At 59.9% G+C, this 24,919-nt stretch overlaps 1 protein-coding gene across 5 annotated transcripts in view; it reads left to right on the forward strand.

The window, feature by feature from the left end:
- Window positions 1-24,919, forward strand: part of ZNF385D (zinc finger protein 385D) — a 447,875-nt gene that overhangs the window by 349,874 nt on the left and 73,082 nt on the right. For all 5 annotated transcript variants that reach the window (XM_048510764.1, XM_048510767.1, XM_048510768.1 and 2 more), the window contains one exon: window positions 23,414-23,576. In XM_048510764.1, coding sequence (XP_048366721.1) covers window positions 23,414-23,576 — 163 coding nt within the window. The remainder of the gene's footprint in view (window positions 1-23,413; window positions 23,577-24,919) is intronic.

The following is a 24,919-nucleotide window of genomic DNA, read 5'->3' on the forward strand; positions in this document are numbered from 1 at the left end:
GGGAATGCCCCAACATTTAGAAATGGTAAGTTCCCATTGGTCAGGACCACCAGGGTGTGGGAAGAGGAGGGGCTCTTTCCTTATGCTGTTTTTCTGACTCAGAATGATGCCAGGATGTGTTATTTGTCCCCTGGTGCTGTTTCATTTTAGAAAAATAGCATGTGGGAAGGTAGGAGGTCCTCCTTTCCCTGCATCACGGTAGTCCTGACCAGAATCAGACCCTGTGGTGCAGATAAAAGGAGCTCTCTGGTGGGAATACACTTTTACAAAATGGTGATGCATTTCCAGAGATACCTCAATCATCTTGTTTGATCCTGAGTTTCTGTTTAGTTTAAAATTAAAAATTAAAGGTTTCAAGTTGCCTTCAGGGACTTGCTTCTACTCAAGATGGAATAAAAGAGGCATTTTCAAATGAGATCACAGGAGCTATTATCAATATGGTTTTCATGTAAGAACATGTACAATAGTAGTGGTAATGTACACTCTTGAATAGCAGATAGATCTTGGGAAATTGCTTTTATGTGAATTGATTTACAAGTCTTCTTCACCTGGGTTTCTATAGGGGCAAGTGTGCACTTAGGGGAAAAAGCTACTGCTGCATAAATATATTTCATCTGTACTGGAGCACTTTGTTATAGGCACAAATGCCTCCTTGTATGCTTATAAAAAAAAACCTCCAGGGATATTCAGAGAATTGGATTTATCCTTTCCCCAGCAGAGCTTATTTTCTCTGCATCAGTGGTCTTGTCATGATAATCAACTTTTTTTTTGTCCCAGCCATCAATCATTCTTGATTACAGCTGGGTAGAAGTTCTGTACTGTTGATCAGCTCATCAGCGTGCATAATATTATACCTGGAGACTAGTGAAAATTGTTGCTCCATGGGAACTCAGTTGCCTTTGCTGCTTTTGTCAAAAAGTACTTTGATCTACCTATGGTTCCCCCTGCAGATCTCACTTCTACCTTTGATTGTAGTTTTTTGAATTTAGATTACTCTTGCTCTGATGAATTAGAATATCGAAGTATCTTTCTTTGCTATAATATTTCATTGTAACTACAATGCGAGTGGGTGCACCGTAGGATTTAAAACAATACCATTCTGCACCATGTAGCTAAAGGTTAACTAGAACCTATTATGTTGTAAAGCATTTACAATGCCTCAGATAATTTGATATGAATGAAAAACATTATACCAGTAATAACTGAATGTTTTATATTTTGCGAGTAAATTACAGAAAACTATTAATAAACAGCAATGAAATACAGCATTTTTGTATAGTCATTTTTCCAGCACACACAAGTGCTGACACAAAAAAATATTCTAATAATTCTCTATTTCAGTATGTACAATAAGTATCTAATTAGGGGCAATGTAACCTCTGGATTTGCTATTACCGGTATTTCGCCAAGGCTTTTGTCAAGCCCCAACCTAAAGATAAAAATAATAATTAGAAATCATAGATATATCCCAGAACCTTTGAAAATCAATGATAAAAATATTAATGGACACTTAATATAGTGTACTCTTACAGAAAAAACTATTGTGTATTGCAGTTCTTATAATTTTTTTTGCTTGATACTCCAAACTCCTACAACATAAAAATGCTACAAGTAAACCTTTTTTCATAAAGTAAATTATAAATTGGAACAGTAAGTTAGACTTCCAAACTTAATGTTCAGTTTACCCTGAAGCTGTAGTATAGAACTGTCACACACAAGTTTTAAAGTAGCCCTCAACTCATTAATTACACTTTCCTGCAGAATAAATAAAACCATTATGCAAAGCCAGTGCATTTAAATGTTAATACAAAATCTTCATGGTCTATTCAAATCGAGACAGGGCTTGTACTGATTCTTCTTAAGCTCTTCTTCTCTCTTCAGTAGAAAACAACTCAGCTTCTCAGTTCCTTCATCACACCTGTTTTTATTATAGTACAGTACAGTAAACCTTTATTAGGCATAAATTTTTATTATAAGAATGCAGAAAATCCACTGTTTGTTTAAGTCAATCAGGTATAGTTGTTCCTAATTCAAATACATATAGTGTTTCAAGTTGTCTTTTCTTGATATCCATTTGTGAATCCCTCTGATCCACAACTGCAAGAACTGTATTTTTGATGGAATCAGGATGATCCTCTTATAAAAAATGTTCCACAAGTGGTGTTTCTGTCACCTTGTTTCTGATCCGTGATAAATGCTCTAATAAACATACACAGTAAATTTATAAACATAAAAAACCTAGTGGGTGGATTCTTGTCTGAGCGCAGTGAGAAATAATGTTCTGCAGATGTGATGCGGGCTAAAGACCTTTCACAGCAGTGGCTTTTCCGTGCTCCTTGCGCTGATTCCTTTCCCCATGCTCAGTTCACCAGTTATGTTGCATGAACTGCTACATGCCCATTTTCCACAGTCCTAAGTAAGGGCCATACTAATGAATGGAAATTGTTCAGCAGCATTCTTTGGATTTCATCCAAACTGGCAGTGAATGCACAGGTTTTGCACACACAAGACCTGGCCAGGTCATCATATCAAAGAATCTGTTGAATTGAACTCAAAATTATATTAGCTATTTTCAGTGGGTAGATGGAAATAACTGCATAAAATGGCATTGCAAATTTTACTCTTAATGAAGTATTACTAACCCTGTACAATTTAACGTTGATGCAGATTTTCTGCTTCAGGATAGTCTTATTTAATGGATCTTAAAAAAATCATATTGCAAAGTGGTTTTATTTTACTATATTAAATAAAGAATATTACAATAAACTTTTTAATATAGCACTTCAAAGTCTACTATACCAAATAGAAAAACAAAGTAGAATGGTAAAGAACACAACTGTGAAGAACTCAGGTTTTGATGTAAAAGATTTAATTAGCCAACATTAATTTTTCTATCCATGCTAGTCATTGTTTAAATCAGTGACTTTCCCAGTGACTTTGGTCAGACCTGATTCAAATATATTAAATTCTAGACATCTAGTTAGCTTCCCTGTATCACATCATTAATCTCTTGGCAAGAGGTAAACTTCAATAATGTTTTAGGTTTGTTTGAGGTATAATGTGCAATAATATTAATGGAGAATCTTGCCTGTGTTTTATCTTTTTATTAAAACTTAAGCATTTACAATACAATATAGACTTATTTAAAAGAGTATAAGAATACCCCAGTTTTTACATAGATCTTGAAAGGATAACTATTGTTTTAGCCCTGTAGAATGACTTACCAAAGGTAAGCAGGTTACAGGGCAGGAGTATCTTCAAAAAAATAATCTCCGGTTGAATTAAGTTCTATGTATTTCTAAAAGTTAAAAATCACCTTGCAGCAATAGTTAGCTGTCCCATCTGATTGGGCCCACATTCTTGCCTATCTAGTTACCTATTAGCTTCAAAGACCATACAGAGTTATTCAGATATCTTCTTCAAATATATAACGAGATGTTAGTTTACTTTTTGCTGTCACAAATTGAGAATGCAGGTTTCTCATGATTATGGCTAACTGCTGGACTCCAACTGATTCAGCCCAGCTTTGAACTATGTCCTCACTTCAGGATTTAATTATATATTCTTACCATTCTTAGATGCTTCTCACACCTGGACCCGAATACATATTGTCCATTGATTTGGGTTAGATTGTTTTGAACCTATAAAAGGCCCTGTTTTCCTTTTATTCCTCTGTTCTTTACCTCTCTCCAAGGCTATTATATTCTGGGTCTTTGGACTAGGGAGCTGACATGTTTAGCTGACAGACCAAGCTACAGTAGTCCTATTTCTCCCATCCCCCACCAATGGCTAGGGGGGACCTGGCAACCCTAATCCTGCACATTTTTAAAAATAAGGGTACATTTAAAAATAAAGATGTACCCTTATATTTCTGGTCATAATGACAAATGATCAATTACATTAAGCGATGCCATCAACAGAAGATGCTAACATAATTCAATGTGTCTTCTGCCTCCTCAATCAACAATGTAGTAACAACCACCCAAAATGTCATTTTTAATGGGAATCTGATGTACACGGTTGTTTTAAAAAAGATAAAGTACTCACTCCAGAGGTTTGTTTTCATCCACATGGATGAAGATTTTTATTTACAAATTGAGTGATTATAAAAACACAGTTGCTCCACAAGTTTTAATTACTTCAATACTTCTTGCTGATCCTGATTTTCATCTTTTCAAGAGAAATTATTTCCATACCATGTTGTTTATGTTTCTATTTTAATAATCAAGGGGAGCATGTTGTGGTATTAAAATTCTACATCAATCTGAATTACTTTTCCAAAGACTTACCCCTCCTTATCACTCTCTAAATGCAAAAAAAGTCTGTCACTGCTTAATGCCCTATCTTTTTTCTAATATAATTCTAGTTGAATAGGTTTCTATAATGTATCTGTCATTATTTATCAATTTATCACGTAATGGAATGCTTGTATCAAAATTGTATGTGGTGATAAATGCCTATAATAAAGTCTGTTGTAATGATAAACAGGCACAAAGCTGAAGCAATAAGTATTAGTGTAGGGAGGTGACAGGAATCATGAAGGATGGAAAATAATAACTTTGTCTCCTTGAGTCAGATTATTGGATGTTACTTAGAATTACAAATCTTTCATGTGTATCATTTAGCATCCCTTTGGCCAAAATCAGGACATACACAAAGGGAACTTTTAAGACTGAAGATTTTTTCTTTAAGATTAAGGCTATAATTCTGTTTATATTTGGTTGATAGTAAGCTCCATTCAGCATTGTGAGATTTAATTCTAGATACATAGGAATGGAATCAGGCTAGATGCTGTTCAGTGTTCCTGGAAAACAACAGGACCTGTTCAGTGTTCCTGGAAAACAACAGGAAAGTGGTGTATACTTTCCTACACCTGTAATCAGCAGAGCATGCATTTTGATTCTTATTATTTTCAAAAATGTTACTCATTTTCATAGTTTTTGTTTCCTTCATTTTTGCAGTTGTATTCATCTTTGTTCCCATCCATTAGTTTCAGCTGGGAAATACATTTACATACAACTAGGTTATTAACTTCATTTTATCTTATTTACATTTCCTTTCTAATGAGTAGAGCTTTTTCATTATTATTTTCATTTGTTTTTAAACAAATGCATATTCCTAACACTGTTGTGGGTATGCGGTTAATTGGTTGTTATTTCAGTACATTAGTCTTCCAAGTTCATAGTCATGTCTTCAAATCAGTCCCGTATGGGATTGCACAGGCATAGGCAAACTGTGGAGAACTGATCAGAAGCCTTCAGAGCACTTGGAAAACTCCCCACCTCCCCTTTGGAACCCAAAACAGACTAGTTTCCCACCTAAATGGTCATGTGAAAGGAGCATGGACTGAGCTCCTCCCTCAGTTCTCTTCATTGCTGTGGAGAAAGGACTGGCTTTAGCTGAGCATTTCACTTTACTTCATAGGATTTTCTTCATCTACATGGCAATATTCAAGAAATGTCCAAAGTATGAAATGAAGATGGTTCAAAATGATAAGCATGCTGAATGTCTTTTCTGATGGGTTGAGACTCATGTCTCTCAGACATGCCCATCTTTCCACCTTTTACTCCAAAAGCCAGACATGAATGAGCTTCGAGACTTAAAGCCACACTGTGGGGAAAGTCTCTCACTTTGGTGGATATTCCCAAGGACAAATCCATAAAGATGGCTCATATGCCTTCAATCTATTCAGTCCATATGGCTTTATCTGGACTGACTGCGGACCAATGAGCCCTTGCTTAAAAAGGCTAAAAAAAGGTTAAAAATACCTCTCAATCTCCTTGACGCCAAGATACATTATCAGTGTGTCCACAGTTTGACACTCGGGTTTCTCCTCTGGAGATCTCTTCTTAACATTGATTATCATCATCTCCTTGATGCCAATACGTTATCAACCTTTTTCTCTGGTTCATCAACTAGAGGTCTCTTGTTGATGTTAATATCCTTCACCAGTTCTGCACTGATCATCTCCTCACTGTCATCTGTCAAGCTTTCTGCCTTCAAACAAAGAGGGGGGAACAAACTTAACCCTACAAAACTAGAATTAAGTACCTAGAAGGTCAAGAAATAGTTAAAGGGGCCACTAAATATAAAATTGTTAAATACCAAAAATGCACATGTATTTATTACAAATTAAAATAATCTACACTTTTAAAGGCTCCTCATAGTCTGACTTCTGTACACAACATCACAGTTACAATACATGGAAGGGTCCTATGGGATACTTTTTTGACCCTGAAAAACAGACATATTTCAGCCAACTGGCCTTCTCAGTGGTCAAAAGTAATACAACAATACAGTATTTAGTTACTAGACTCTAGTGTTTAGTTACTAGAGTCACAGTCAAGGTTGTAACCCAGGACCCCCTCAACATCAAAGCTAATGATCTCCTCAATGCTGAACATCACTGTCTCCCATGATAGACTCTGCTGTCCCTTCCAGCCCATAGCTCCTCCATCATTGGAGGACATCCTCTGCTTTGTTTGACAGGCAATCTTCCCCTTCCTAAGAGGATGATGTCTTCAAGGTTCTTCTACCTCCTTTGGCTCTGGCAAAGCAATGGAAATCAACACTTCATCTTATCAGCAGCAAGGTTTTTCCCTTATCCTTGCCAGCCTTCCTATCTGTACTGTTCAGGGAAATGTATGCCTCCATGCACCCATTGAGATGGGCCTCCTCCTTGCCATAACCCTTCTCATTGTCCTTAATCTGAGTATATTCACATACAGGAAATTGTGTACCTGTACTATAGGGGAACGATTCATGTCACAACTCTTCTGTGTACATCTATGAATACTTGGATTTGAATTGTGACTTTATAGCATATAGAGAGCTGGCATTTGTGCATTTGCAAAAATAATAGAGAATTCTGTAAGCATTATAAAGCAGACCCCTTACTGCTCAACCAGGAAGAATTGTTATAACTAGAGCTAATTGGTTATGGTCCTGCCTGCCAGCTTTTTGTTGGATTGCTGGAGTAACGGAGGATGACCATATTTTAATATGCTGTGTACTGTAGGAGAAGACAAAGGATATTCAGCATGTGCAAAAGTACATTTTCCAAGTGACAAGTGATAGATTGTCACTTGAAGTCCATGGAGTTTGGAGACTTGTTTTTTTCAGAATCATATATAATAGAACAATGCTATAATACAGCAACATAGTACTTTTACTGATGACAAGTATTAATATATCTTGTCATTCTTCTGTGTAGACAGCCAATGTATATTAACATAGTTTCAGAGTAGGATTAAAAAGATCCTCAAATTCCCACTTTGCTACAATATTCATTGGGTTAATTTGGGTCAGTCATTAACTCTCAGCGTAACCTCACAGAATAATTATGAGGATCAAATGGGAAGGGACATCACCATGGATGCCGCCCTGAAGATGTATAAATATTTAATAAACCAGTGGTCTTAGAGAAGTATGACTCTTTTTCATCTATATCACCATATTGTATGGGTTGGTGGACACTCTTAGTCTGGTTTCTTGGTTGAGACCTGTCCGGCTTGGGAGACTACAGTACAGTAAACCTTTATTAGGCATAAAGCTTGGGAGACTCTTCTGGTAGCATACTTCCAGCATAGTTCTCAGTGTCATTGAAGCACGCAAGACCCTTCCCCACAACAAGGGGGTGCCCATGAGGGGAGGTGGTGCCCATGAGCAGGTGGGTTTTGATGATGATGATGATTACTACTACTACTACTTCTACTACTACTACTACTACTACTACTACTACACTATACATTCCATTAAACTAAAAATCCACTTGTAAAATCTTATTCATGTGTTGAGGTCCACAGTGAGACCAGTTTAAATGTTAAGGGCAAAATTCCCTTCTGAAAAAAATTACCACCAGTTACAGAGCAGTAATTTCCCAAAACTGATTTGCGAAACAAAATCTCTATGATTTCCCAAAGTTCTCTGACATTTCAAATTCCTCCCCTCCACAGCCACCACTCTAGTCATGAAATTTGCAGGAATCATAAAAATACATTGGGCTGGCTAAAAGGAACATTATCTTTCAGCTGAATAAACTGTACAGTTGTCAATTTTAATCCATCTCCAGTAGAGAGCTTTTTGCCCTATTGGCAAATTCACACTAGAAAGCCCCTGGCTTAACTTGCCTGCTTTAGGTCTTTCCCCTGTTTGGTTAGATGCCTGAAGCAGCCCATTAGTTTCACCATGTATAAGAAGCCTGAATGTGATAATACATCTCAACTCTGTGAGCTGGAAGGGAAAATATCTACTTTATAGTGGGAGTATGATAGAGTTTCATTTGCATAGTAAATGTAGCTATAATCTTGAGTCTGGAGTAGTTTCTGAAAAGAATGAGAGATAATGGAGTTAAGAACTAAAGGGCCATGGATGGGGAAAAAAATCCCAAGATTAGTCCTCGATGGAAAAAATTGTGTCATAATTGTTTCAGAAAAAGCACAAAATATCTGGATTTCTAATAAACATTTATGATGCTTGGCAGAACACTGGTATTTTTTCAGGTGGACCTTCTTGGTCCTGTGAAATGACTTTCTGCCATTCATGTAGACCTGCAAAATGCCACACAGGTTAATTGAAGCTGATGGGCAAGGCTCAGCTAAAGATCTCAAAGACAACAAGGAGACATGTTGGCTCAGAAATCATGACACTTAAATGCACAGTCCTGGTGGGTTTTACTGAGTACTGTAAAATGCTGTGTTTATTTAATAGCAGCTTTAATGTAATACTGTTTTAACTTGCAAGGAATGCCATTACACTATTTAAATGTGTCGAAACCTCTTGAAGAAGATGTGTTTTACATAAATGAATTCTTTGGAAATACGTGTGTATTTTATTTCCCAAAGCAAACCCTCCCTTCATATCAGAAAGGTCTGGAGCATTTGCAGTTACTGAAGTGCCTGCCAGAAGTCTGTCAGAAGTCTGTCTGTCAGAAGTCTGCTGTTCGGTTTACTTGCATTCTTATTGTTTGTGCTTTGCTTAGCTCAGAAATGCTGCAGGATTAGGTTCTTTAGGAAGAATGCTTTCTCTACAGAAATGACGACGCATGTAAAATATTCCATGCAGAGAACAAAAACTCGCCTTCCAAGTGAGATAAGTTACAGTATTTAAAAAATAACCTCATTCTTAGTGAGCATAGAATGCTTTTGTTCACACTCAGCTATCCAGATTTGTATTATTAAATGGTTACCAATCCCAAGTGAGGGCTAGAGATCTCTCGGAATGACAGCTGATCTCCAAATTAGTGACATAAGTTTCCCTGGAGAAAATGGCAGTTTTGGAGGGTGGACTTTGTGGTACTGTACCCTGCTGAGCTCCCGCCCTTCCCCAAACCCCATCTTCCCCAGGCTGTTCTTCAAAATCGATAAGAATTTTTCAAAGTAATGTTAGCAACACTACATAAAGGCCAGATGCAACTGTTACTTTTCTAGTGTAGTTGTGATTTTCATATTCTTGAAATATGAAATGCTGAATTTCAGCTGAATGTATAATTTCGTCCAGTGGTTTATCTACCTAGGTGCCACACTTCTGGTCACGTGCGGTGCACAAAATCAGCCCCCCACGTGACCAGGAAGTCCTGCTGCCTCAAAAATGACGAGGCTGCAGGACTTCCTGCTGCCTCCAAGCACCCTCAACCCCACCCTGGACTCCCCCCTTCCTCCCCCCTGCCAGCTGGGCTCCCAGCCGGCAGCCTGCAGTCTCTTCTGACCTCCCCTCCGAGCAGGCCAGAAGAGACTGCAGTCCCGGCCTCGGAGATGTGCTTTTATAAGCACTGAGGCCGGGGGTGGGGCTTGGGGAGCAGGAAGTCCCACTGCTTCCTGTTCCCCAAAGCCCCACCCCCCAGCCTCAATGCTTATAAAAGCACGTCTCCGAGGCCGGGACTGCAGTCTCTTCTGGTGGGGGGGGGGGGTGGGGGGGGGGGGGGGTGGGGGGGGGGGCGCGTGGGGGGGGGGGGGGGGGGGGGGGGGGTGTGGGGGGGGGTGGGGGGGTGGGGTGGGGGGGGGGGGGGGGGGGGGGGGGGGGGGGGGGGGGGGGGGGGGGGGGGGGGGGGGGGGGGGGGGGGGGGGGGGGGGGGGGGGGGGGGGGGGGGGGGGGGGGGGGGGCGGGGGGGGGGGGGGGGGGGGGGGGGGGGGGGGGGGGGGGGGGTGGGGGGGGGGGGGGGTTTGGGGGGGGGGGGGGTGTGGGGGGGGTAGGGGGTTGGGGGGGTGTGGGGGGGTGGGGGGGGGGGGGGTGTGGGGGAGCAGGGGGGGGGGGGGGGGGGGGGGGGGGGGGGGGGGGGGGGGTGGGGGGGGGGGGGGGTGGGGGGGGGGGGGGGTGGGGGGGGGGGGGGGTGGGGGGGGGGGGGGGTGGGGGGGGGGGGGGGTGGGGGGGGGGGGGGGTGGGGGGGGGGGGGGGTGGGGGGGGGGGGGGGTGGGGGGGGGGGGGGGTGGGGGGGGGGGGGGGTGGGGGGGGGGGGGGGTGGGGGGGGGGGGGGGTGGGGGGGGGGGGGGGTGGGGGGGGGGGGGGGTGGGGGGGGGGGGGGGTGGGGGGGGGGGGGGGTGGGGGGGGGGGGGGGTGGGGGGGGGGGGGGGTGGGGGGGGGGGGGGGTGGGGGGGGGGGGGGGTGGGGGGGGGGGGGGGTGGGGGGGGGGGGGGGTGGGGGGGGGGGGGGGTGGGGGGGGGGGGGGGTGGGGGGGGGGGGGGGTGGGGGGGGGGGGGGGTGGGGGGGGGGGGGGGTGGGGGGGGGGGGGGGTGGGGGGGGGGGGGGGTGGGGGGGGGGGGGGGTGGGGGGGGGGGGGGGTGGGGGGGGGGGGGGGTGGGGGGGGGGGGGGGTGGGGGGGGGGGGGGGTGGGGGGGGGGGGGGGTGGGGGGGGGGGGGGGTGGGGGGGGGGGGGGGTGGGGGGGGGGGGGGGTGGGGGGGGGGGGGGGTGGGGGGGGGGGGGGGTGGGGGGGGGGGGGGGTGGGGGGGGGGGGGGGTGGGGGGGGGGGGGGGTGGGGGGGGGGGGGGGTGGGGGGGGGGGGGGGTGGGGGGGGGGGGGGGTGGGGGGGGGGGGGGGTGGGGGGGGGGGGGGGTGGGGGGGGGGGGGGGTGGGGGGGGGGGGGGGTGGGGGGGGGGGGGGGTGGGGGGGGGGGGGGGTGGGGGGGGGGGGGGGTGGGGGGGGGGGGGGGTGGGGGGGGGGGGGGGTGGGGGGGGGGGGGGGTGGGGGGGGGGGGGGGTGGGGGGGGGGGGGGGTGGGGGGGGGGGGGGGTGGGGGGGGGGGGGGGTGGGGGGGGGGGGGGGTGGGGGGGGGGGGGGGTGGGGGGGGGGGGGGGTGGGGGGGGGGGGGGGTGGGGGGGGGGGGGGGTGGGGGGGGGGGGGGGTGGGGGGGGGGGGGGGTGGGGGGGGGGGGGGGTGGGGGGGGGGGGGGGTGGGGGGGGGGGGGGGTGGGGGGGGGGGGGGGTGGGGGGGGGGGGGGGTGGGGGGGGGGGGGGGTGGGGGGGGGGGGGGGTGGGGGGGGGGGGGGGTGGGGGGGGGGGGGGGTGGGGGGGGGGGGGGGTGGGGGGGGGGGGGGGTGGGGGGGGGGGGGGGTGGGGGGGGGGGGGGGTGGGGGGGGGGGGGGGTGGGGGGGGGGGGGGGTGGGGGGGGGGGGGGGTGGGGGGGGGGGGGGGTGGGGGGGGGGGGGGGTGGGGGGGGGGGGGGGTGGGGGGGGGGGGGGGTGGGGGGGGGGGGGGGTGGGGGGGGGGGGGGGTGGGGGGGGGGGGGGGTGGGGGGGGGGGGGGGTGGGGGGGGGGGGGGGTGGGGGGGGGGGGGGGTGGGGGGGGGGGGGGGTGGGGGGGGGGGGGGGTGGGGGGGGGGGGGGGTGGGGGGGGGGGGGGGTGGGGGGGGGGGGGGGTGGGGGGGGGGGGGGGTGGGGGGGGGGGGGGGTGGGGGGGGGGGGGGGTGGGGGGGGGGGGGGGTGGGGGGGGGGGGGGGTGGGGGGGGGGGGGGGTGGGGGGGGGGGGGGGTGGGGGGGGGGGGGGGTGGGGGGGGGGGGGGGTGGGGGGGGGGGGGGGTGGGGGGGGGGGGGGGTGGGGGGGGGGGGGGGTGGGGGGGGGGGGGGGTGGGGGGGGGGGGGGGTGGGGGGGGGGGGGGGTGGGGGGGGGGGGGGGTGGGGGGGGGGGGGGGTGGGGGGGGGGGGGGGTGGGGGGGGGGGGGGGTGGGGGGGGGGGGGGGTGGGGGGGGGGGGGGGTGGGGGGGGGGGGGGGTGGGGGGGGGGGGGGGTGGGGGGGGGGGGGGGTGGGGGGGGGGGGGGGTGGGGGGGGGGGGGGGTGGGGGGGGGGGGGGGTGGGGGGGGGGGGGGGTGGGGGGGGGGGGGGGTGGGGGGGGGGGGGGGTGGGGGGGGGGGGGGGTGGGGGGGGGGGGGGGTGGGGGGGGGGGGGGGTGGGGGGGGGGGGGGGTGGGGGGGGGGGGGGGTGGGGGGGGGGGGGGGTGGGGGGGGGGGGGGGTGGGGGGGGGGGGGGGTGGGGGGGGGGGGGGGTGGGGGGGGGGGGGGGTGGGGGGGGGGGGGGGTGGGGGGGGGGGGGGGTGGGGGGGGGGGGGGGTGGGGGGGGGGGGGGGTGGGGGGGGGGGGGGGTGGGGGGGGGGGGGGGTGGGGGGGGGGGGGGGTGGGGGGGGGGGGGGGTGGGGGGGGGGGGGGGTGGGGGGGGGGGGGGGTGGGGGGGGGGGGGGGTGGGGGGGGGGGGGGGTGGGGGGGGGGGGGGGTGGGGGGGGGGGGGGGTGGGGGGGGGGGGGGGTGGGGGGGGGGGGGGGTGGGGGGGGGGGGGGGTGGGGGGGGGGGGGGGTGGGGGGGGGGGGGGGTGGGGGGGGGGGGGGGTGGGGGGGGGGGGGGGTGGGGGGGGGGGGGGGTGGGGGGGGGGGGGGGTGGGGGGGGGGGGGGGTGGGGGGGGGGGGGGGTGGGGGGGGGGGGGGGTGGGGGGGGGGGGGGGTGGGGGGGGGGGGGGGTGGGGGGGGGGGGGGGTGGGGGGGGGGGGGGGTGGGGGGGGGGGGGGGTGGGGGGGGGGGGGGGTGGGGGGGGGGGGGGGTGGGGGGGGGGGGGGGTGGGGGGGGGGGGGGGTGGGGGGGGGGGGGGGTGGGGGGGGGGGGGGGTGGGGGGGGGGGGGGGTGGGGGGGGGGGGGGGTGGGGGGGGGGGGGGGTGGGGGGGGGGGGGGGTGGGGGGGGGGGGGGGTGGGGGGGGGGGGGGGTGGGGGGGGGGGGGGGTGGGGGGGGGGGGGGGTGGGGGGGGGGGGGGGTGGGGGGGGGGGGGGGTGGGGGGGGGGGGGGGTGGGGGGGGGGGGGGGTGGGGGGGGGGGGGGGTGGGGGGGGGGGGGGGTGGGGGGGGGGGGGGGTGGGGGGGGGGGGGGGTGGGGGGGGGGGGGGGTGGGGGGGGGGGGGGGTGGGGGGGGGGGGGGGTGGGGGGGGGGGGGGGTGGGGGGGGGGGGGGGTGGGGGGGGGGGGGGGTGGGGGGGGGGGGGGGTGGGGGGGGGGGGGGGTGGGGGGGGGGGGGGGTGGGGGGGGGGGGGGGTGGGGGGGGGGGGGGGTGGGGGGGGGGGGGGGTGGGGGGGGGGGGGGGTGGGGGGGGGGGGGGGTGGGGGGGGGGGGGGGTGGGGGGGGGGGGGGGTGGGGGGGGGGGGGGGTGGGGGGGGGGGGGGGTGGGGGGGGGGGGGGGTGGGGGGGGGGGGGGGTGGGGGGGGGGGGGGGTGGGGGGGGGGGGGGGTGGGGGGGGGGGGGGGTGGGGGGGGGGGGGGGTGGGGGGGGGGGGGGGTGGGGGGGGGGGGGGGTGGGGGGGGGGGGGGGTGGGGGGGGGGGGGGGTGGGGGGGGGGGGGGGTGGGGGGGGGGGGGGGTGGGGGGGGGGGGGGGTGGGGGGGGGGGGGGGTGGGGGGGGGGGGGGGTGGGGGGGGGGGGGGGTGGGGGGGGGGGGGGGTGGGGGGGGGGGGGGGTGGGGGGGGGGGGGGGTGGGGGGGGGGGGGGGTGGGGGGGGGGGGGGGTGGGGGGGGGGGGGGGTGGGGGGGGGGGGGGGTGGGGGGGGGGGGGGGTGGGGGGGGGGGGGGGTGGGGGGGGGGGGGGGTGGGGGGGGGGGGGGGTGGGGGGGGGGGGGGGTGGGGGGGGGGGGGGGTGGGGGGGGGGGGGGGTGGGGGGGGGGGGGGGTGGGGGGGGGGGGGGGTGGGGGGGGGGGGGGGTGGGGGGGGGGGGGGGTGGGGGGGGGGGGGGGTGGGGGGGGGGGGGGGTGGGGGGGGGGGGGGGTGGGGGGGGGGGGGGGTGGGGGGGGGGGGGGGTGGGGGGGGGGGGGGGTGGGGGGGGGGGGGGGTGGGGGGGGGGGGGGGTGGGGGGGGGGGGGGGTGGGGGGGGGGGGGGGTGGGGGGGGGGGGGGGTGGGGGGGGGGGGGGGTGGGGGGGGGGGGGGGTGGGGGGGGGGGGGGGTGGGGGGGGGGGGGGGTGGGGGGGGGGGGGGGTGGGGGGGGGGGGGGGTGGGGGGGGGGGGGGGTGGGGGGGGGGGGGGGTGGGGGGGGGGGGGGGTGGGGGGGGGGGGGGGTGGGGGGGGGGGGGGGTGGGGGGGGGGGGGGGTGGGGGGGGGGGGGGGTGGGGGGGGGGGGGGGTGGGGGGGGGGGGGGGTGGGGGGGGGGGGGGGTGGGGGGGGGGGGGGGTGGGGGGGGGGGGGGGTGGGGGGGGGGGGGGGTGGGGGGGGGGGGGGGTGGGGGGGGGGGGGGGTGGGGGGGGGGGGGGGTGGGGGGGGGGGGGGGTGGGGGGGGGGGGGGGTGGGGGGGGGGGGGGGTGGGGGGGGGGGGGGGTGGGGGGGGGGGGGGGTGGGGGGGGGGGGGGGTGGGGGGGGGGGGGGGTGGGGGGGGGGGGGGGTGGGGGGGGGGGGGGGTGGGGGGGGGGGGGGGTGGGGGGGGGGGGGGGTGGGGGGGGGGGGGGGTGGGGGGGGGGGGGGGTGGGGGGGGGGGGGGGTGGGGGGGGGGGGGGGTGGGGGGGGGGGGGGGTGGGGGGGGGGGGGGGTGGGGGGGGGGGGGGGTGGGGGGGGGGGGGGGTGGGGGGGGGGGGGGGTGGGGGGGGGGGGGGGTGGGGGGGGGGGGGGGTGGGGGGGGGGGGGGGTGGGGGGGGGGGGGGGTGGGGGGGGGGGGGGGTGGGGGGGGGGGGGGGTGGGGGGGGGGGGGGGTGGGGGGGGGGGGGGGTGGGGGGGGGGGGGGGTGGGGGGGGGGGGGGGTGGGGGGGGGGGGGGGTGGGGGGGGGGGGGGGTGGGGGGGGGGGGGGGTGGGGGGGGGGGGGGGTGGGGGGGGGGGGGGGTGGGGGGGGGGGGGGGTGGGGGGGGGGGGGGGTGGGGGGGGGGGGGGGTGGGGGGGGGGGGGGGTGGGGGGGGGGGGGGGTGGGGGGGGGGGGGGGTGGGGGGGGGGGGGGGTGGGGGGGGGGGGGGGTGGGGGGGGGGGGGGGTGGGGGGGGGGGGGGGTGGGGGGGGGGGGGGGTGGGGGGGGGGGGGGGTGGGGGGGGGGGGGGGTGGGGGGGGGGGGGGGTGGGGGGGGGGGGGGGTGGGGGGGGGGGGGGGTGGGGGGGGGGGGGGGTGGGGGGGGGGGGGGGTGGGGGGGGGGGGGGGTGGGGGGGGGGGGGGGTGGGGGGGGGGGGGGGTGGGGGGGGGGGGGGGTGGGGGGGGGGGGGGGTGGGGGGGGGGGGGGGTGGGGGGGGGGGGGGGTGGGGGGGGGGGGGGGTGGGGGGGGGGGGGGGTGGGGGGGGGGGGGGGTGGGGGGGGGGGGGGGTGGGGGGGGGGGGGGGTGGGGGGGGGGGGGGGTGGGGGGGGGGGGGGGTGGGGGGGGGGGGGGGTGGGGGGGGGGGGGGGTGGGGGGGGGGGGGGGTGGGGGGGGGGGGGGGTGGGGGGGGGGGGGGGTGGGGGGGGGGGGGGGTGGGGGGGGGGGGGGGTGGGGGGGGGGGGGGGTGGGGGGGGGGGGGGGTGGGGGGGGGGGGGGGTGGGGGGGGGGGGGGGTGGGGGGGGGGGGGGGTGGGGGGGGGGGGGGGTGGGGGGGGGGGGGGGTGGGGGGGGGGGGGGGTGGGGGGGGGGGGGGGTGGGGGGGGGGGGGGGTGGGGGGGGGGGGGGGTGGGGGGGGGGGGGGGTGGGGGGGGGGGGGGGTGGGGGGGGGGGGGGGTGGGGGGGGGGGGGGGTGGGGGGGGGGGGGGGTGGGGGGGGGGGGGGGTGGGGGGGGGGGGGGGTGGGGGGGGGGGGGGGTGGGGGGGGGGGGGGGTGGGGGGGGGGGGGGGTGGGGGGGGGGGGGGGTGGGGGGGGGGGGGGGTGGGGGGGGGGGGGGGTGGGGGGGGGGGGGGGTGGGGGGGGGGGGGGGTGGGGGGGGGGGGGGGTGGGGGGGGGGGGGGGTGGGGGGGGGGGGGGGTGGGGGGGGGGGGGGGTGGGGGGGGGGGGGGGTGGGGGGGGGGGGGGGTGGGGGGGGGGGGGGGTGGGGGGGGGGGGGGGTGGGGGGGGGGGGGGGTGGGGGGGGGGGGGGGTGGGGGGGGGGGGGGGTGGGGGGGGGGGGGGGTGGGGGGGGGGGGGGGTGGGGGGGGGGGGGGGTGGGGGGGGGGGGGGGTGGGGGGGGGGGGGGGTGGGGGGGGGGGGGGGTGGGGGGGGGGGGGGGTGGGGGGGGGGGGGGGTGGGGGGGGGGGGGGGTGGGGGGGGGGGGGGGTGGGGGGGGGGGGGGGTGGGGGGGGGGGGGGGTGGGGGGGGGGGGGGGTGGGGGGGGGGGGGGGTGGGGGGGGGGGGGGGTGGGGGGGGGGGGGGGTGGGGGGGGGGGGGGGTGGGGGGGGGGGGGGGTGGGGGGGGGGGGGGGTGGGGGGGGGGGGGGGTGGGGGGGGGGGGGGGTGGGGGGGGGGGGGGGTGGGGGGGGGGGGGGGTGGGGGGGGGGGGGGGTGGGGGGGGGGGGGGGTGGGGGGGGGGGGGGGTGGGGGGGGGGGGGGGTGGGGGGGGGGGGGGGTGGGGGGGGGGGGGGGTGGGGGGGGGGGGGGGTGGGGGGGGGGGGGGGTGGGGGGGGGGGGGGGTGGGGGGGGGGGGGGGTGGGGGGGGGGGGGGGTGGGGGGGGGGGGGGGTGGGGGGGGGGGGGGGTGGGGGGGGGGGGGGGTGGGGGGGGGGGGGGGTGGGGGGGGGGGGGGGTGGGGGGGGGGGGGGGTGGGGGGGGGGGGGGGTGGGGGGGGGGGGGGGTGGGGGGGGGGGGGGGTGGGGGGGGGGGGGGGTGGGGGGGGGGGGGGGTGGGGGGGGGGGGGGGTGGGGGGGGGGGGGGGTGGGGGGGGGGGGGGGTGGGGGGGGGGGGGGGTGGGGGGGGGGGGGGGTGGGGGGGGGGGGGGGTGGGGGGGGGGGGGGGTGGGGGGGGGGGGGGGTGGGGGGGGGGGGGGGTGGGGGGGGGGGGGGGTGGGGGGGGGGGGGGGTGGGGGGGGGGGGGGGTGGGGGGGGGGGGGGGTGGGGGGGGGGGGGGGTGGGGGGGGGGGGGGGTGGGGGGGGGGGGGGGTGGGGGGGGGGGGGGGTGGGGGGGGGGGGGGGTGGGGGGGGGGGGGGGTGGGGGGGGGGGGGGGTGGGGGGGGGGGGGGGTGGGGGGGGGGGGGGGTGGGGGGGGGGGGGGGTGGGGGGGGGGGGGGGTGGGGGGGGGGGGGGGTGGGGGGGGGGGGGGGTGGGGGGGGGGGGGGGTGGGGGGGGGGGGGGGTGGGGGGGGGGGGGGGTGGGGGGGGGGGGGGGTGGGGGGGGGGGGGGGTGGGGGGGGGGGGGGGTGGGGGGGGGGGGGGGTGGGGGGGGGGGGGGGTGGGGGGGGGGGGGGGTGGGGGGGGGGGGGGGTGGGGGGGGGGGGGGGTGGGGGGGGGGGGGGGTGGGGGGGGGGGGGGGTGGGGGGGGGGGGGGGTGGGGGGGGGGGGGGGTGGGGGGGGGGGGGGGTGGGGGGGGGGGGGGGTGGGGGGGGGGGGGGGTGGGGGGGGGGGGGGGTGGGGGGGGGGGGGGGTGGGGGGGGGGGGGGGTGGGGGGGGGGGGGGGTGGGGGGGGGGGGGGGTGGGGGGGGGGGGGGGTGGGGGGGGGGGGGGGTGGGGGGGGGGGGGGGTGGGGGGGGGGGGGGGTGGGGGGGGGGGGGGGTGGGGGGGGGGGGGGGTGGGGGGGGGGGGGGGTGGGGGGGGGGGGGGGTGGGGGGGGGGGGGGGTGGGGGGGGGGGGGGGTGGGGGGGGGGGGGGGTGGGGGGGGGGGGGGGTGGGGGGGGGGGGGGGTGGGGGGGGGGGGGGGTGGGGGGGGGGGGGGGTGGGGGGGGGGGGGGGTGGGGGGGGGGGGGGGTGGGGGGGGGGGGGGGTGGGGGGGGGGGGGGGTGGGGGGGGGGGGGGGTGGGGGGGGGGGGGGGTGGGGGGGGGGGGGGGTGGGGGGGGGGGGGGGTGGGGGGGGGGGGGGGTGGGGGGGGGGGGGGGTGGGGGGGGGGGGGGGTGGGGGGGGGGGGGGGTGGGGGGGGGGGGGGGTGGGGGGGGGGGGGGGTGGGGGGGGGGGGGGGTGGGGGGGGGGGGGGGTGGGGGGGGGGGGGGGTGGGGGGGGGGGGGGGTGGGGGGGGGGGGGGGTGGGGGGGGGGGGGGGTGGGGGGGGGGGGGGGTGGGGGGGGGGGGGGGTGGGGGGGGGGGGGGGTGGGGGGGGGGGGGGGTGGGGGGGGGGGGGGGTGGGGGGGGGGGGGGGTGGGGGGGGGGGGGGGTGGGGGGGGGGGGGGGTGGGGGGGGGGGGGGGTGGGGGGGGGGGGGGGTGGGGGGGGGGGGGGGTGGGGGGGGGGGGGGGTGGGGGGGGGGGGGGGTGGGGGGGGGGGGGGGTGGGGGGGGGGGGGGGTGGGGGGGGGGGGGGGTGGGGGGGGGGGGGGGTGGGGGGGGGGGGGGGTGGGGGGGGGGGGGGGTGGGGGGGGGGGGGGGTGGGGGGGGGGGGGGGTGGGGGGGGGGGGGGGTGGGGGGGGGGGGGGGTGGGGGGGGGGGGGGGTGGGGGGGGGGGGGGGTGGGGGGGGGGGGGGGTGGGGGGGGGGGGGGGTGGGGGGGGGGGGGGGTGGGGGGGGGGGGGGGTGGGGGGGGGGGGGGGTGGGGGGGGGGGGGGGTGGGGGGGGGGGGGGGTGGGGGGGGGGGGGGGTGGGGGGGGGGGGGGGTGGGGGGGGGGGGGGGTGGGGGGGGGGGGGGGTGGGGGGGGGGGGGGGTGGGGGGGGGGGGGGGTGGGGGGGGGGGGGGGTGGGGGGGGGGGGGGGTGGGGGGGGGGGGGGGTGGGGGGGGGGGGGGGTGGGGGGGGGGGGGGGTGGGGGGGGGGGGGGGTGGGGGGGGGGGGGGGTGGGGGGGGGGGGGGGTGGGGGGGGGGGGGGGTGGGGGGGGGGGGGGGTGGGGGGGGGGGGGGGTGGGGGGGGGGGGGGGTGGGGGGGGGGGGGGGTGGGGGGGGGGGGGGGTGGGGGGGGGGGGGGGTGGGGGGGGGGGGGGGTGGGGGGGGGGGGGGGTGGGGGGGGGGGGGGGTGGGGGGGGGGGGGGGTGGGGGGGGGGGGGGGTGGGGGGGGGGGGGGGTGGGGGGGGGGGGGGGTGGGGGGGGGGGGGGGTGGGGGGGGGGGGGGGTGGGGGGGGGGGGGGGTGGGGGGGGGGGGGGGTGGGGGGGGGGGGGGGTGGGGGGGGGGGGGGGTGGGGGGGGGGGGGGGTGGGGGGGGGGGGGGGTGGGGGGGGGGGGGGGTGGGGGGGGGGGGGGGTGGGGGGGGGGGGGGGTGGGGGGGGGGGGGGGTGGGGGGGGGGGGGGGTGGGGGGGGGGGGGGGGGGGGGGGGGGGGGGGTGGGGGGGGGGGGGGGTGTGGGGGGCAAGGGGGGGGTGGGGGGGGGGGGGGGTGTGGGGGGAGGGGCAGGGCGGGGGGGGGGGGGGGTTGTGGGGGGGGGGGGGGGGGCGGTGGTGTGCGGGTGGGGGGGGGGTGGGGGGCGGTGGGGGGGGGGGGGGGGGTGGGTCTAGATACACAATGATACAAAATTTGTACAGATGAGCCAATAAATGCAAATACTGTTACTTTTTTTACTCAACAAGAGGCATTGCATAGCCCCAGCCTTTTCAGCAAATTAATAAAAATTATTTTTAAATTCTGCTCTCTAAGACTTTTTTTATTTTTTTGCCTGTAATATCTTTTAAAAAGGTCACAATATGCATGATTCCTTTCTACCCCATATAAAATAGTTCAATCAATCATTCAGTGTCTTTTCATAGTTCTGCAACATAGTTTCCACTCAGGTTCAGGTGTGGCTCTTTTTTTAGTTTTCTACATGACATTCTGGCATAATTGCGTTTTTTTAGTCTAATTTCAGCCCTTATTCTTCATGGAAATGTCATTATATGGTGAATGTTCTTTTTTGGTGTAACTCTTTAACTCTGTAAAGAAATAACTTAAAAAATACTAGTGTTATATATTACATATGTGTAAAAATGTTTAGCGATATATTTCAATTGTTCTTTCCATCTCTGAATAATTTCCTTTATTGGAAAAGACGATGACAGATTTTTGGAATTTTCCAGTTCAGCTCTAAAAGTTTAGGAAGCAATCCTTAGTGTAATCTAATTTAGAAGTGGTTAAACTGTTGTTGAGCAATCCGTCTTTCTCACACAGAAGTACCATTACACTGCCATCCTTTGTTATCTTGAAACAATCTTAAATGGCTTCATATCCCAATAGAAAATGAAGATTTACATTCTGGAATTTTGAAAAAGTCATTTTCAAAGCCTTATGAATAGACAGAAAGGAATGTCAGTATTGTGTGAAAAGTTTGCAATCCACTGTAGCAACCATTTTGTTTCATCATTATAGATCAGAAAAAGAAATAATTATAAATTCTAATGGAGATGATTGTAATGTTTTGCTGTTTGTGTGCACCTCCTAGTAAAGGAGATGTGTTTATTAATCTTAGAAAAATACTATGATTTGTCTAAAATTGGGGTCCCTAATATAGAACCCATGGGCACCATGGCACCAATAACACGGTCCATCTGTGGTTTTAGAATGTGGGTGTGGTCATGTGGGGCTTATACCTAGCAAGGCATCTGACTGGCCACTGGAGATCTGATTGGCTTTGCAGGTTTTTTTTAAAAAGGCTGCTTCAAAAGTAGCTGCTGCCACAGCATAAATATCTTCATTTCATGATTGAAGATAAATTGTGTATAAGCAATAAAAATGTTTAAATACACCATGTTAACCAGGATAAAATGTTGAAAAGTTACTATTAATGACATTTTGGATTTGGTTCCAACACCTGTGGCAACCATTTTAACGACATTTTGGATTCAGTTCCAAATACCTGTGGCAACCTTCCACCTTGTCACCATTCCAAAGATTCCCACAAGTTCAAAACTGTTCAAAAAGCTTGGGGACTCCAGGTCTGAGAAAATAACATGAGAAACTTGAGAGAAGAAGCAACAAAACAAGGAAACATGGGTTTTTTTGGAAAAAAAAGAGATGTTCTTACTTACAGTATTAAAATGTTGCTTTCGTAAAGAGGAACGTCCAAAAAAAGTTGGACCACAGAAAGAGACACTTGGCAATGATGACATAAATATGTATGAGATTCTGCCATTTTATTGTCATCCGAACCTAACACTGGTCTTTAGTTTAGTAGTAATTAACACCTCTTTAACTGTTCACATTTGGCTTATAGTATGTCTCTTAATGTTATGTGTTGTTTCAAAAATTGTAAGGATGCATGATTGTGCTATTTCTGTTCAAGTTGTTTCTGATTAATATCTTCACTGTCCAGTGTTCTTTCAATAAGGGTACCGACCACAATACCTAAGATGTTTCAGAAAGAAAGAAAGAAATTATACTTTTGGCTATTAATACCAATAGAAAAATATTTTCTGTTCTAAAGCAGAACAAATTTGGGAGATGTTTCAAATAGAAATGATCAAACACACCTTTGCCCTTTAGTTACAATTTGAAAAGATTTTGTTGAATGCAGGAAGATACCTTCCCGTTGGTAACTTGTGAATTGACAACCTGTTGGTATATGGGGAAAAACTTTTGCAGAAGTAGGACAAATGATCATGCTGAGGTCCCCAACCAATGGGAGTATTAATGTCCAAAAGTCTCTGTGATAAGATTGCCCTTTCCTTTTTAATCTCATAAATTTTCTGCAAATGTAGTCAACTCTGCCTCTGCACACAGAGTTATCTCTGTTTATGGGGAAAAGGTCAACCCATCACATGTGGAGCTCATTGTGAGCAATGGAGCCTTCATATCAAGGTGTTTGTTTGACAAAACATAAATGTTATGCTTCAACTCAGCAAAATGCTAGTAGTTATCATGGCCAGAGTATGTGTGGAAGCCAAACTTGTATATTGCAAAGGATCGAAATGTACAGTGTATCTCTGTGTGTCCAATACATAGACACGCATAGCAGATGCTCATATACCCCATAAGAAGATAATGATAGCTTAGCCCCTTGATATCCAGGACAGGAAGCAAATTTTGATCTCACCACAACTCTGTTTCTAGTGCTGCATTTACTTTTTGGGCATGAAAGGCAGCCATTCATTTTTGTAGGAAAAAGTAAAGGAGTTTTGCATTCTTTGGGATGCAAACTAAATCTGCTCCCTGAAATTAGTGTTTCCAGTCTCTGAAGATCATATCAACTCCCCTCTACATAGTCCTGCCCCTTCATCTGTTAGACCATCCTATAGAGTGGGAGAATGGAAGAAACGAGCCTCTATATGTTTAGATACTACTCTTTTTAAAAAATTATGGACTCTCTGAATGTGCTTAAGAGTAGCTTTCATTAAAAAAACTATTTGGACAATTGATCAAATGTTTTAGGCTGTTGAAAGGTATGAAATTTGAAAGTTCCATAGTATTGGATCTTAAGAAATCAAAAAATTTTTTACAGTATTGAAGCATAAGCTATATGTCTAGTATTGACATATTGATAAGTTCTAAATTGTTCTTGTTTCATCCTAAATCCACCAAAAGGCCTCAACATCTGGAAAAGTTTGAAGCCCAATAATTCAACTTCAAAACAATGACTTTTGAATTATACCAAGTGTCCCTTGGTAGTGGTTATGTTTTCCAAAGAGACACAATTAGCTCATTATTTATTGGCACCTTCTTGAAGCATTTCTGATCCTGAAGTTGAAATTAAATTCTGCCTTAATTTATATTCATGTAAGAACTTCAAACAAAATGTATCATTGTTTCCTTCCTTGGAGAGCAAAATGCTTAATTGCCAAAATTATGAAAGTGAATATACTTGTTAGATGAAAAAGTAAAAAAGCTCTAATAAAATTAATAATATTGGTGGTGTAGGGATATATTTTTTTTCAGTGTCCAAAGTATAATCCTTAAAACAATTCTGCATTTTGGTCACTGCTTTGGTATGGCACATGGTACCCATTATTGAAAGGTGGTCTGTATTTGTACTAATACAGAGAATGCCAGTTTAGAAATGAGCCTGATTGCATGGTTCATTTTGTTCTCCTTTGTAGAGCCAGGCTGCGGCCCACTACAAAGGCACTAAACATGCCAAGAAGCTCAAAGCACTGGAAGCCATGAAAAATAAGCAGAAATCTGTAACTACCAAGGACACCGCAAAGACTACCTTCACTTCCATCACTACCAATACCATCAATACCAGCTCTGACAAAACAGGTTAAGCGATAATCTCTGTTGTGGTTTTATTTTATTATTTTATTTTCCTTGTTTACTGCCATGTCCGTTTGGTTATGTGCTTGCCACATTGATTCATGCTTGATCCATCATTCTGTGTAATATTGATTTCTTTCTTCTTTGCAGTACACTTTGTGAGAATAAGGTAATCATAACCAGTTGAGGAACTGATTTGTCTTGGGCACAAAAGATATTTGTTGTCATTTCGGGCATGAAAGCATATGTATAAGATGAGTAATATTTATGGCAAGCAAACACTTAAATAGAAACCAGCCTTCTCGTCTGTATGCAGTGCATATCCGTACAGCTTTCTTATGGCACAGTTTATTAAACAAACACGGCAAATGGCACTAATTGAGAGGCTGGAAGCCTCTTAGCATTGTTCATCAGAACTCTATTGATGTAAATTTTATGCACTGCAATATTATTTCAAATAGGTGTTGCATGGTTTCAAGCTCCCCCCTCCCCCAAGCACACTCATAAACAGGTAAGTGTGACTATTATTCTGATGGCATCATCCTTTAGATGAGAAAAATCTGTTAAATTGTGAACCAGTTGGGGCCCCCTCCTTTCTCATACTCAAACACATTGTAGACAGCTGGTGAAGGTGATGAGATTTGAGTATCCTGGTGTTTAAAATGTGAGCCTTTGTCTAGCAAACCTCAAAGGCGGGCAGTCACAGTGCCTTATATGAAAGAATAGATTTTGTCACTTTCTGCAGTTTGTGTTCATACAATGCAAAACCATGAGAGGCACACTTCAAAGATATGCAGGAAAGCGTGATATGAAATGAGCAAAGTTGTTTGTTTCTGCCGAGAGTCAGGGGTCATTTTAAACAAAGGACTTCTCTATATTGTCAAAGGCTTTCATCACGACGTGAATCACTTTAGTAAAGTGCTGTGGCTTAGTTTCCGGGCTGTATGAAAACTGTGCTCTTAAGTAGCATTTTCTCCTGATGTTTCCTCGGCTTTCGCCAAATCTGTGAGGCTTGGCATCTTCAAGATGCCTTGCCGTAAGAACATCAGGAGAAAATACTACTAGAACATGGCCATACAGCCCGGAAACAATACAACACCCCAGTCTTCTCTATACTTCAACTTAGCATACCTCAAAGTTGCATGGCACAGGATTGTAGGATTTGCTCTGCCTTTATGTTTAACATCTATTCTTCTAACTGCCATCATGGTTAAGGAAATGCAGTTTACACTAAGTGGACTGTGTATGTGTGTGTGTGTGTGTGTGTGTGTGTGTGTGTGTGTGTGTGTGTGTGTGTGTGTGTGTGTGTGTGTGTGTGTGTGTGTGTGTGTAATGTGACCAAGTCACAG

The sequence above is a fragment of the Sphaerodactylus townsendi genome, linkage group LG11 (assembly GCF_021028975.2).
Source record: "Sphaerodactylus townsendi isolate TG3544 linkage group LG11, MPM_Stown_v2.3, whole genome shotgun sequence".
NCBI lineage: Eukaryota > Metazoa > Chordata > Lepidosauria > Squamata > Sphaerodactylidae > Sphaerodactylus > Sphaerodactylus townsendi.